The sequence below is a fragment of the Gossypium hirsutum genome, chromosome D10 (genome assembly GCF_007990345.1).
Source record: "Gossypium hirsutum isolate 1008001.06 chromosome D10, Gossypium_hirsutum_v2.1, whole genome shotgun sequence".
In the NCBI taxonomy this organism is placed as follows: Eukaryota; Viridiplantae; Streptophyta; class Magnoliopsida; order Malvales; family Malvaceae; genus Gossypium; species Gossypium hirsutum.
This window is the reverse complement of record NC_053446.1, coordinates 45068748-45082755: the sequence shown is the minus strand read 5'-3', so window position 1 is coordinate 45082755 and position 14008 is coordinate 45068748. Positions and strand designations below refer to the sequence as shown.

At 31.5% G+C, this 14008-nt stretch overlaps 1 protein-coding gene across 1 annotated transcript; it reads left to right on the top strand.

Annotated features, from left to right (window-relative positions):
- The first annotated feature begins 11819 nt into the window (after positions 1–11819).
- LOC107914940 (50S ribosomal protein L28, chloroplastic) lies at positions 11820–13420 on the top strand. The gene is made up of 2 exons (XM_016844007.2): positions 11820–12289; positions 13018–13420. Exons 1-2 carry the CDS (start codon positions 12091–12093, stop codon positions 13248–13250), a joined length of 432 nt encoding a protein of 143 aa, XP_016699496.1. The 5' UTR covers positions 11820–12090; the 3' UTR covers positions 13251–13420.
- Positions 13421–14008: the final 588 nt, after the last annotated feature.

Sequence of the window (14008 nt, the reverse complement as noted above, 5' to 3'; positions counted from 1 at the left end):
CGTTTACTTTTCATCAATCATGCAATGCCAATGAGAGGATATCATTTACTTATGTTTTGGGCTATGAATTCCACTGTTGTGAATGACGCTATATACTGCAGAAGTCGTATACCTAACACACTAGCTTTTGATTCCTTATCTATTTGAACTTAGGCTTTTACTTACATTAAAGTGTACAAGTCATACAAACATTGTCTGCTATCCATTCAAGATTTAGGTATGTCACAATATGAACGTCAAAAGTGAATAAATTCATAAATATATTCAAGATCTATTATGCTTGGGTCCTTTCCGATGTAATATCAATTGAGTCAGTAATATCCATGTCTCTACCTTCTAGGAGTCATCCGCTCTAATGCCCAGGATAAGGCATCTTCCCAATTGGACTTGACAAACAACATATTAGTCTTTCAATCGGTTTGCTCATTTTTTATTAGACTAAGGACATGTTTAGGTTCATAGACTAATGCAATATGTCTTTTTGTAACACGATTTGACCACGTAATACCGCTTAGTATCAGTTTAAACAATAGACAACTAATGAGCAACATTTGTTTCTATTTTTCTTTGCATGCAAAACCATTTGAGGAAATAGCACAAAGTATATTAATTTAATTCATGAATAATTTTATTAATCAATCTGTTGAAAAAAAATTACAAGTGTACTTAGATGAAAATACTACACTTAGGGCACCAAATCCAATAGAGACACTTCAACAACACCTTCAACAATACTTTGAGTAGAAGTAGTTATTAAATCTTCATCTGATATTGAAGTGACATTTGACACCCCCTATGAAACAAGAGGCACAATAGTTATTCTAGTCACAGCTTGAGCACCAGGTTGTGATTGAACCAAAGGAAAGGAACTGGAACCAACAAAAAGAAAACGATTCCCATCAAATACCATATGCCTTGAAATAAAAATTCTGCCTATATTATTGAGACACTTGTAACCTTTATGAACATCACTATAATCAATAAAGGTGCATGGTTTTGACCTATAGTCTAATCTATGATTATTATAAGGCCTAAAATAAGGGTAACAACTATTGGAAAAATGGGTTTGAAAAACGTAGCAAAAAATAAATTAAGGGAAAAACTAGAGTTTTAAATTTTTTTTCTAAAACAAGATCTTGGTTGTGATATCTAAAGTAATAAACACTTAATCAAAATTATAACTTTTCGATTAGTCTAGGATGGGTGCTTCGACCGAGTAATCTTCTCCGCTATCCTCCAGCTCACATCTACAGAGTGTGGGATCGCTTCAAATTAGAAAATTTTTCACAAAAATTACTAGTAGGGTAATTTTATAATTTCTCTAAAATTTTGGGCCAAGTTTTAAATCAGAAAAATATCTTTAGAAATTTTCTGGAATACTCTTTTTAGAAAATTTTCTCTCTACAACTTTCTCTTGAATTTAAGTGTCTGTAAATAATGACCCAAAGCTCTTTTTATATAGGGAGAGTTTAGAGAGTTCAACTATGATTAAACTTAATTACTTTAATATTAAATTAATATAATATTTATGATTAAATTTAATATTAAATCTTATTAAAATAATAGAATGTTTTAAATTTAATATTAAGATAATCACTTTAATATTACTATTAAGATAAGTATTAAATTAAATTTAATATTAAACTACTAAAATAATATTATTATTGGAATAATTAATCTGAAATCAAATTATTTGGTAAAGTCCCAGTAGGAGTGTAACTCTTCCACTACCCAACCACCAACAATCAACCGCCGCCGACCACTGGGATGTTGCCGTCATAACCACCGGCACTGCCGTATCCAGTGATGTAGGTGCGATACCTTTACGGTAGCCCGATTTGGTTTGGTCTGGGTTAGTGACGACCCAGCCGGTCCAATCTAGCCACCGGTTGGACCGTCGACCCGATTTCACATATTGGGTTCGGTTCAACTAGTTTTTGGGTCTTGACCTCAGTTTTGGGCTCCCAGGCCCAATTTACGATATCAGGTTCGATTTTCAAGTTCAATTACCCATTGAGACAATTGTCTGACTTGAAAATTAACTTCCAAAAATATCATATTAATTTTAATTTATTTGATTAATTTAATTTTACTTTATCAAAATTAGTTTTCCAAAAATTACTTAGATTTTCCAAATTAATTTTTCAAAAAAATTCTTTAATCAAATTCTCTAGTTGAACAATTCTCACCGCCACCTAATATAATTTCACATTGAATAAATTGACTCAATTAAATTATTCCCAAAGTTGTAGAATTTTTTTATGATTCATATGTAGTCTGATCGAGCTTTTGTGGAGCTAGCAGAAGGACCAACCGGACATATACAATTAGGCTCTAGTGATTGCAATTATGTCCAGAAGTATCGTTCCAATAATTTGCAATTACTTAATCATGGACTTAGTCCACAAGAAGTACCATGATCGAAAACTCGTTATAGTATATTATTTACGAAAGCAATTCATCCAACCACTTTGTCCAATGACCTCGTCATGTGTGTGTTACCCTCATATGATATCCTTAATTCCTTTGAGTTAAATTCGTTCACTCAATACAATCTTATTTTATCTCATTGTCACCATTATGTCTTCTTAATGATTAATATGATCATTGTCAACAAATGACTGTGATAAATTGCTTGTTCGAGAATAAGTAACCTGTGGCCACGTTCCATATTTATCAATCCACATAATGCTAATGAGAGGATATCATTAACTCTTTAATTGAGCTATGAATTCCACTGTTGCTAGTAAAGCCATGTCATACACAAGTCATGTACCCAACATACAGACTATGGGCTCGATCATCTTTAGAGTATAAGCTTCCACTTATATCAAAGCAAATGAGTTACATATGCATGGTCAGTGACTAGCTCAGGATTTAGGTAAATCACACCATGAACGTCACAAGTGAATTAATTCACAAATAGATTCAGAATTAATTCATCTGGGGTCCGGTTTAATATATCATTCTACCAATGAATACATCTATGTCTCTACTCATGGAGTCAATTGCTCCAATAGCCAAGACTAGCCATCTCCATAATTGGAATTATAGACGACATAATAGTCATTTTTAGTATTTGAATCAAATGCTCACTTTGTTTCTTTTATGGGATTATGGATTCATTTAGATTATCTACTGAAGTAAATTTCCTTCCTTGCCATGTAAACATTCTTTACAATGCCACTTATCTTTAGTTTGAACTTTAGACAATCAATAAGCTAATATTTGCTTGTCACAATTTCACTATGCATGTAAAATATAAAATACATAAATATAAAAGACATAATAGTGAAATGTGAAATTAACTTTATTTATTTATTTATCGTTCAAATAACTAGAAAATAATTATATGTTTATTATAATATGTTCACATTTCCCAACAACAACAACAACAATAACCAAATACCCTGAGATGCTTGTACTTTGGAACAACCTTGTGCAACATTTCATAAGGAGTTTTGCCTTGAAGAATAGGTGTAGGCATCTTGTTTAGCAAACAAACTGCACTGGTAAAAGCATGAGTCTAAAAGGAGAAAGGGAAACATGCTTGAGTTATAGAGTCAAACCAATCTCAACAATGTGCCAGTGTTACCTTTCAGCCAAGCTGTTTTGCTCAGAAGTATGTGGATAAGTAACATGCTGTTGAATTCTTGACTTTGTCAAAATAATAGTGAGAGGTCGATACTCACCTCCCTAATTACTTTGAAATGTCTTGATCCTAGAATCAAATTGAAACTCAATGGACTTCTGAAACTTTAGAAAAAAATTAACAACTTTAAATTTATTATAAATAAGATAAATGTATGTCGAGTAAAAAATCCATAAAAGAAACATAATATTGACAACCTTCTGAAGGAACATGAGCAGGTCCCTACAAATTAGAAACGATAAATTCAAATGGAGCATTGTACACAGTAGTAGTGTAACATCCAATTATGGCAAGGCTAGTGTAGGTAAGAAATAGTCTGTTTAGTGAGGTGTTATCTGCCCAATTGACTCATTTGGCATATAGTAGTGGTCAGGGTGAAAGTAGGGACTTATATCAGAATGTATGGTTATGCGAAGAGGAAGATTTTGGTTAGCGTAAGGGGAAAATATGATTTGAGATAACACCAATGGCTTTGAACGCCATGTTTGTCTAAGTTGCTGTGCTAGTTGCGTTGTAAGTATTTTGTTTATGAATCAACTTGATAGACTAATATGATATTTATTAGTTTGGATTCTCATTTATGTTGCTCTTAGAAGCTGTAGACTATTAAGTAGGAAAAACTCAGAATTCAAGTGACACTTGTCGAAATGCAATAAGTGAGTTAAGGCTATATATGTTTGTGGAAAAGTCCTTAAGAGAGTTTTTTTTCTTCTTGAATATACTATTCTTTGGTTCCTCTACTGTGACCCAATAATATTTCTTTCTCCGTAAACTAAAAGCTCAAAATCTACAGTTAATTAGTGGTTATTCCATCCCTGAGTAAGTATTACCATTATGCATGTTAAATTCCGAGAAAGTAAGTCTGTAAGAGGTGCATGAATAATAAGGTGTAAGTTTAAGGTTTTGTATAAGAATTGTCAGTGCTTGGAACAATGATATGAGGTATCTGAATAAGTTTTGTTGGTGCTCTTATGTTCTGAAAGCAATGTGGTGGTTGTTGTTTCATCATGAAAGTTGGATTTGGAGTTCAAGATTTTGTCGGTGTGTGTTAGGTGAGTTTCTACTCTGACTATTGCATGTATTCTGTTCATATTGAAATATATCTACATGAAAGTGATCAAATTGGAAACTAGAAATCATGGATAGTATAGTATGAATATGATACTTATATGACTATAGGAATAAACTTATGATTAGATTAAGATATAAGTTAGTCTGCTTGAAAATAAGTTCTATTAGATGCATGAATAGTGATATGAAATGTTGGGTCTAAAATGTGTCTATGTTCGTAGAGTCGATAAAGTGAGTCAAGTCACTGCGGTGGTAACTAAGAAAGTCTGTCTGGACAGTAAACACGAAACTGATATGAAATTTTGAAGGAAAAAGTCCATGGCCATGACACACTATGAAAAAGAAACAACATTTTATCTAATGGGGTTCTCTGCTTGTCCCAAGGTGGTGATGGGCAAAACTCACTCAATGTGAGTCTAGGCAAATCCATATCTCAAACACAGTAGTCTTGGGGTGCTTAGGTGGCATCCTGTTAGCCTTCATGCCGTAATCTGATTAGATTGATTTAGAGCATATTCTATAATAAGGACTTATGGTGTATTCGTTATATCGTTTGCTTGCCTCTGATGTATATCTTTGGTATTAACTGATGGTGTATTTTGTTTGGATCTTTGAAGTACTTAGTTCATGAGTATGAAATAAAGAAATTGATCATTGTATGGTGAGTTCAACATAATTATGATTAGATGATAGAAAGGATAAGCTAATTGAAGTTGACTGAGAGAAACAAAATGTGTATAACTTTACAATATAGAGGAAGATGTTAGTGAACAACAATGGAAACTCGTATAGGTGAAAAGTGTCCGCCCAATCTGACTTTATAGGGTTTGACATTGAGGTCATGATAACTGAATAATATTGTTATTTGAGAACTAATGGTGTTTTGGTATAATAATTAGAATAATATTTGATAGAAAAGGAAATTATTAGGTCAAAAAGGGATGTAATATGACTTAAGGAATTAGTGAGAATTGAATGGCATAGGTATCTGTCAATTGCGTAAGTAACCACCCATGATTATTTATTTGTGATAGCTATCTTGAGCCAATCGAATGAGAGAATTTATGATCAGTATGAAAGGATTTTGGGAAAAAAAGATAGTTCATAGATGACTAAGCAAGGGTAGAGAGAAGAAAAGTATGTTAAGACTATAAGATAGCTTGATAAATTTAAGACCTGATTCAAGTAAGAATGCAACAATTGGTGTACATGAATAAATTTGGAATTGTGATGGTATTCGCCCAAGTAAAGTAAATGAGTAATAGAGCTCACATTATATTAATATTAGCCAAAAGTACTTCGACTTATCTCTCACTAAGTTCTTTTTAACTTATTCATTTTGTTTTATATTTCAAGTTATAGTAAGAATGCACTTGAGGGAACGATGTCAGGACTACGCCAAAGAAGTGGCATATTAGATTTATTATGCATATAGTGTTGTTGTGGAGTTATTGCATAGTAGGTTAAATATTATGAATTGTATCCTCCATTTAGTTTTGTTAAGAATGACTCATTTTGTCTAATTATATTTATTTAAATACCTTGTTGATATATTGAAATTTAGTCTTGAAATGCATTTAAAATTGGGATTGTTTTAAATCATGGGTTGTTTGCCGAAGTTTAGTGTAATTTGGTTATGTTTTCTGTGTGGTAACAACTAAATCCAGATTTAGTGAATCGAATCGGGTTTAGGGTGTTACAAGTAGAATGATGAAAAACCAACTTGTGTGATTTTCCTTCCTAACAAGCACAACACACTGTCTTCATTTTAGACTCATCAACAACTATATTACATGACTTAAGAGCTTCTTGAAGTGTTCTAGGTGAAGGATGTCCTCAGTGCCTATTCCAAACTTCAAGTTTATTACAAAAAGAAGAAAAAGAAGTACAATGATGAGAAGTACTATGAGGAGATGCCCTCAATTCTGTATTACAAACATTACTGATCAACACATTTCTGTTTGTTGAAGAAACACTTGACCCTAAGATGGCTTGACTTGAAGAAAATCGAAACAATCCATCATGAATGTAGCCTTTCAACAAAATACTCCTTATCTTGATATCCTGCACAAAACAATAATTGGGATGAAATTAAAAAAAGAACATTGTTATCTTTTGCAAACTGAGAAATTGATATTAAATTCTTGAATATAATAGGTATATGAAGAACATTATTAAGATGCAACAATTTATTTCCACTAACAATATGCCCCTTACCAATATAAGACATTGATACTTCTACTCTATTACCCATTAACAGATTATGCTTACTTGTATACTCTATAGCATGACTGAAATTATTAGCATAATTAGTCACATTATGTGTGGCACATGAATTAGGATACCAAGCTTTGTCTCTATCATTAGAACCTTTGACTATCTAACATCCGTATCTTGACTGAAATTGAGAATGTTCCACAACAAAAACACTACTTCCTGACTAACAAAAAAACTTCCTAGTTGGGGCTCCATACTAGACACCATAGAACTAGTTGCATTCACAAAATTTCCCTGACTAATAGCCACAGAAGAATACTTAAAATAAGCAAAAAAAAATATTACACACAAGGTTGCACAAAACCCTGAAAACTCATACCAAACTAGGATTACACGTAACCTTGAGAATTCACACCAAACTGAGACTTGATCAGTTAAATTGTGATAATTCACACTCATTTTCCCCTGGTCCATATTATTAGCACCATAATTAGAAAATTTTGTAAAGGTATGATCAAAATGCCCAAATTTGCCACACAACTAACATTGAGGTCGATTATGAGAAAATCGACCACGCTAAGAACCACCTCTACCTTGATAACCACCTCTAGACTATTGATAACCTCCTTTATTGCAATTGCCTCCATAACCTGTATCTTTAGATTAAGATACACCATCATTTTGTTGTTGTTGAACCACATTGGTATGCATAGGTACTATAGAGACAAATTCTAACTGTCTTGATTTACAATTAATTAACATCTCAACAAGAAGATCAAGAAATATGTTAGTAGCATATATAACAGCATGAACTGATTCATATTTAGCTGAGAGTCCAACAAGAACTGCACTCACATGTTCTTTTTTAAAAACAAAACTACCTATAGTATCACAAATATTTTTAATTTTAGACAAATATTCTTTAATAGTCATATGGTTATTCTTTTAGGAATGTAGAACATGCCTCAAACTAGATATCTTTGTGTTTGATCTAGTAGAAAGTCTCTTGTCAATAGTGGGTCATACTTCAACGCTAGTATTAAAATTAGTCAAATATGCAACACTTCATCACAAACAGTGGATAACCATGATGTTAACAATCATCCCGTTGTCAATATATAAAAAATTCTGGATTTTCAATCAACATATCATATTTACCTACAAACTGAGAATGAATGGTAATAGTTCTTTAAGTGTACCCAATAAAACCATAACCTTCAAAAAACAACTTGATTTGGTGTTTACAAAGAAGAAAATTGTTCTCATTTAGTTTAATAGTATCATGTTTGAGAAACTATTGTATTTTTGATGCAACAATACAAGAAGAAGGAGCAACTGAAGGTAAACCCTTATCAGACTAAGAAGTCACTTGCACACCAACTTAAGATGGATGATCGATCCTTGTACTGATGTGAACTAGACCTGTCCGTGGAGTAGTTCCGACTTTTGGAGCCATCATTAAAACATCAACATGAAATCAACAAGTCAATCTTTACACATCGAACAATCATAACAAGAAGAAAAACACTAGCTCTAATACCATTTTGATTATCGCAAACGAAATGAAGAAAACAAACAAGAAACAAAAACATGGTCTACTTATTTTATTGAATGAGACTCTAACATCACAATAGAGACGAATCTAGGTATTTATATAAGAGGTCAGAACTACTGAGCTTAACCAATGCTAACAAACAATCCTACATTAATTTACTTAGCTAGCTAACTAAAGAAACAAATTACAACCATATTAAAAAACTATAACTAACTATGATTAACTGACAGACTAACCAACTACTAACAATTGAAGAGTGTTAATAGACAATAGTTTGCTAACTCTACTGATTACTCTAATACATGTCAAACATTAAATATTATATTAATAAGATTAAACAATTTTTAAAATTTAATATATACCATTATCAGATAATATAATTATATTTAATGTTCAATTTTTACTAATATATTAAATGGTTTTATAATATAAATGGATAAATTTTAAAATTATACATGAACTTTGATTCAATGTGCAAATTGATATATAAACTTTGATTTGGTACAATTATACACATAAAACTTTGATTGTGGTTCAAATATATACATGAAACTTTGATTGTTATTCAATCATACACATTTAAAGAAATAAATATATTAATTTATTTTAATATTGGATAAATATAATTATATGTGTCTGCAATATATAAACATAAAAAATTATATCAATAATTGTGTTAATAATTTGTGAGAATTGGATCAAATCAAATTTTTATGTATAAAATTGCACAAAATCAAAGTTCATGTATAAAATTGTACATTAAACAAAAGTTCAATATAATTTTGAGATTTATCTCTAATATAAATTTAGCATTTACCAAATTCAATACTGAAAATTTTAATATTTAAAATCAACATTTAATTTTTTTAATTTATCAAATAAAATTTAAGAGATTAACATTCATTATATTTTAATTACTATTATTATTTTCTATTTTAATTATAAAACTCAATTCAAAATTTATGTTATTTTAATTATAAAACTCAATTCTTATTTTAATTTTTATATTATTATTTCAATATGATAATTGTTTTATCACTAAAATTTCTTTTCAAAAATATTTATCCAAATAAAACAAGGGTAAACTATACCCAATGACACTAATGGTAAACTTACATTTTGGTTACTCAGCTTCAAAAAGTTACAAAATGATCACTAAACTATTTGAAAACTTTCATTTAACCCACTAGATTGTTAAAATTATTGATGTATAGCCTTCTTTGATCACACCGCCTACAACAATCAAAAGCTCTTCTTCCCCTTTTGTTTTACAATTTAGGTTTTTTTTTCATGAAATAACTTTGAATATTAAGAATCTGCGAACTAAAATCTAAACAGTTTTCTTCTCTGATCTCTGACATTGATAGTGAGATTTACTTGCATCTAAGTTATGTTCTACTTGTCAATGGGTACTGATCAAGTCTACTAATCATTGAATTGTCACTTGGAGCTCATTAGCTGAACTTAAAAAAAAAACCTTAGCAGCCTAATGATTTAAATAAAAATTTCGAATAATTTAATGACTTAAATGAAAACTTTTGAATAGTTCAATAATCATTTTGTAACTTTTTAAAGTTAAGTGATCAAAATGTAAACTTACCTTAGGTTACAATTACCAATAATTTAAATTGATAAATTTAAAGTCCTATATTGATACAATAGAATCTCAAATTCACAAACTCACATATGCTTTCATTTAAACTACCACACATGTACGACCTGTAGATCAATCCCATGACCATAAGATGTGGTGAACATCCTCAGGGACGGATCTAGGGTTTTACTTCAAGGGGGTGAAATTTCTAAATCCGAATGACCTTTTTTTTAACGCAAAAAAGTGTCAATTTTTCTCGAATATTTTTTTCTTATCAAACAAATCGATTTAATATTTTTAAAAAGCATGAACGATTTAACTGTAAAAAAAATTAAAAGAAAAAAAATCACACTATATAAAATTAAATATTTCTTTCCAATATGCAAAAAAGAATAATACTATGCTAAAAATATCATAAATATCATTATAATTCCATAATCAAATTAAAAAAACTTTTTTTTCCTATTTCTCAATACTAGGCATCCTAAATTGCACCATCCATTTTTTCATAAGATTGAACTCATTAATGATAGAATCTGTTGAAAATTCTTGAGTTATCTCTTTTTCGATTTATGCCACCAAGTAAGTTGAAAGAAAATCATCCTCCATTCTGTTACGAAGCATTGTCTTCACAATTTTCATGACTGAAAACATTCTTTCGGTTGTTGTAGTAGACATGGGAAGAGTTAGCACAAGACAAATAATTCTATCAAGAATAGGATACATATTTGACTTATTTGTCTTAGCTAGCACTTGACACAACTCAACAACTGTAGAAGCTTCCTACAACTTCGTACTTTGATAAGCATCAAATGGAAAATGCTCCAATTGAATCTTCATGTGTAGCTTTTCCTACTCCGTAAAATCATCCGAATAAAAATCATTCATAAGCTTGTAGATATCTTCCACCCGAAAAGTTTTGTAATTATCAAGTGGATCCAAAGAAGAGCTAAGAACAAGTAACTCCACTACCTCATCATTACAGCGAGAATTTATTTCTGTTAACAATGAATCAATACCAACAATGAATATATCAAATCGATAGTGATGCTCAATTGTGAAGTTATTTCTTTGGATGTGAGACCGACCTCGAGCAACTTTATACGGAGCACTTAAATTGGGGACTTCTATCTCACGATCTTTACAAAATAACTTCACTTTCTCAAACAAAGGATCTCACCCATGTTCTCTGGATTTTTGGAGAAGTGTTTTAGTTGGTGACATCAACTGCACCGCGTTTAGTATATCCTACGATTTATACTGTAATGCTTGATAGAAATCATCAATGATTCCAAGCATCTCAATTATGAAATGCAAGATAAAAAAAAATTCAACGGATGTCATTGCATCATATATTCCATCAGCTTCACTCGTTTGAGTAAGGTTGCCGAATTTGATGATATCTTGTAATACAACACATACAGAATCAAATATCCTCATCAAGCTATTAAGATAAGCTAAATGAGATCCCCATCGGGTATTGCCTGGACGTTGTAGAGTACCGACTTGATTTTTTGGTCAAATCAATTAATTTTAGAATTTGACTTTAAAGTTCATATTAGACATCTAAGTTTAGTTTTTCAAGCTACATCATACATTAATATTTGACTATTATTATTATTATTAAAATTATATAATTAAAAAATGAAAAATGCTTTGTTTATATAAAGGATAATCTTATGACTTAAGGGGTCGATTGTTATATAATATAGACACTAAATTTAAAATATATGATAATATATATATATATAAAATTTAAAAATCTCAAAATTCTAAGGACGGCTGCCTCCGACGCCCCAAAATCCGGGCGCCCCTCAAAATCCCAACCTGATCATCCTTGACCAATATACCAAATGCTAGGTTGAAAACTCTTAAAACTTTAAAAATAAATTCTCATTAAAATCATTATTCCTTTTAAAAAATAAAATCATTATCCTAGCCAGTATCCACACAAAAAAGCGGTCAGACAAAGAGAGAAACGGGTAGACAGAGAGAGCAACAATGGCAACGTTGGCCACTTTGGGAACTACTTCACTCCTTAGGTTTCAGAAAGCAGACCCCCTAAAGGCAAGCCCATCTCCACATCTTCTGGGTTCTCTCTCTTCTCAACTCAGTGGCATCAAACTATCCTGCAACCTCCCTGACGTGGCACCTCTCAAACCCATATCCTCACCTTTCACTCCTCTCCAGCCTGTTGCTCGTAAATCCTTCCTCTCTTTTCCATCTTACTCTTAATATTTTTATTTACATTTCAGTTTTTACAATTAAGTTCCTGGGTTGCTTTCAATTTTGCTCCTTTCTAAATGTTTCTGTTTCAATTTCATTATGGTATTGAAAAGAAACAATGTTGTAATGCAAGTGGGTGATTTTAGAAGCCTTTTAGTGAAAAATTCAAATAATATATCTGGGCTTGTATACTTGAATGCAAATTTTAAATGAAAATGTCAAATTGCTTTGTTTAAGTTGCATTTTGGAAAAGATTTAGAAGACATAAATGCCAAGCTAAAATCCTTGAATTGTCTGCATTTGAATACATGTATATATATATTCATTTTATTGGCAACGTCCTTTCATTACATAGCATGCTAATTCTAAGCTTGAACTAGATAAATTAGAGTTTATGAAAGTGAAATGAAAAGTGATGTGTATTTCTGTTGGTATGAGTGATGAGTTATGTTATCCAGACTCTTCATTTTCTCTAAAGCGCCTCTGTCCTACACCTGTATGTGAAGCGTATTCGGACATGACTAAAGGACATAAGTTGAATATACTCGAACATATATTTGTATATGGCAATCGTCATTAGGCCTAGATAGCACTAGTGATTTGGATGTCACTATTTTGAAATAATGGAACGAACATTTGTTGATTTAAATTAGAGCCAATGAATAGTTAACAGTTACTCATATGTTGATTGATCATTTTCAGGCAGGGTATGCCCTTTCACTGGAAAGAAGGCAAACAAAGCTAACAAAGTATCCTTCTCGAACCACAAGACAAAGAAATTGCAGTTTGTCAATCTCCAATACAAGAAGGTTTGGTGGGAAGCTGGTAAACGCTATGTAAAACTGCGCTTGTCGACCAAGGTGTTGAAGACCATAGAGAAGAACGGACTGGATGCTGTTGCTAAGAAAGCTGGAATTGATCTTCGCAAGGAATGATAAGGTAACCTAATTTTTAAATTCAGGTTGTAGTTTGAAAACTATTTTCGAAGAAAACAAAATCCTCGTTAAGCCTTTCGCTAATTCTGAGTCTTTTTCCCTTTATTTTGATTTCTTCTTCTTTAATGCAACTCCTTTTGGTTTAAATGAGAATATCATGATTCTGATTATTGCTCTTTAGTTGTTGGAGGATGAGGCATAAATTACAGATGTAGGCATACCTAAGATTAGAAGGTTTGCTTGGTTAAAGATCAAGATTTAAGATAACTGCATGTAACCAACAATTTTTTAGTGGTGCCGAACTCTACCACCCTCACCACCTCCTTAACAAATCCGATGATCCTAAGTTGAGTTTGCCTCTAGTGAGTGAACCTGGAAAAAAAAAGCATGGAGAAGAAAAGTTAGATAAGATTGGAAGGAAACCGAGTAAGAAGAGAGGCATGACCGTAAAGAAACAGGATAAAAAGATTGTAAACCGCACAATCTCGGGTAGGGGTTCTAGAAACCCAAAAAGAATGATTGAGGAAGATGTGAAAGCTAACTAGAAATTAGGGAAGTTGTTAGGAACTTGTCATCCTCATTGTTTTTCATATTACTCACCATATTTCTAACAATCACATTAACTATCAACACATTTAATAGGTAAATGATTAACTCCTATTATCAAATATGATGCCCACATGCTTGTTGGATAGGTTATTTTGATTTGATTAAAGATATTTTTTATTCATTTTTCTCTAGAATTACACTTGTTTTCA

Coding starts and splice junctions, on each gene's coding strand:
- LOC107914940 (XM_016844007.2), top strand. CDS start 12,091: ATGGCAACGTTGGCCACTTTGGGAACTACTTCACTCCTTAGGTTTCAG. Junction 12,290..13,017: donor TCCTCTCCAGCCTGTTGCTC/GTAAATCCTTCC, acceptor GATCATTTTCAG/GCAGGGTATGCCCTTTCACT.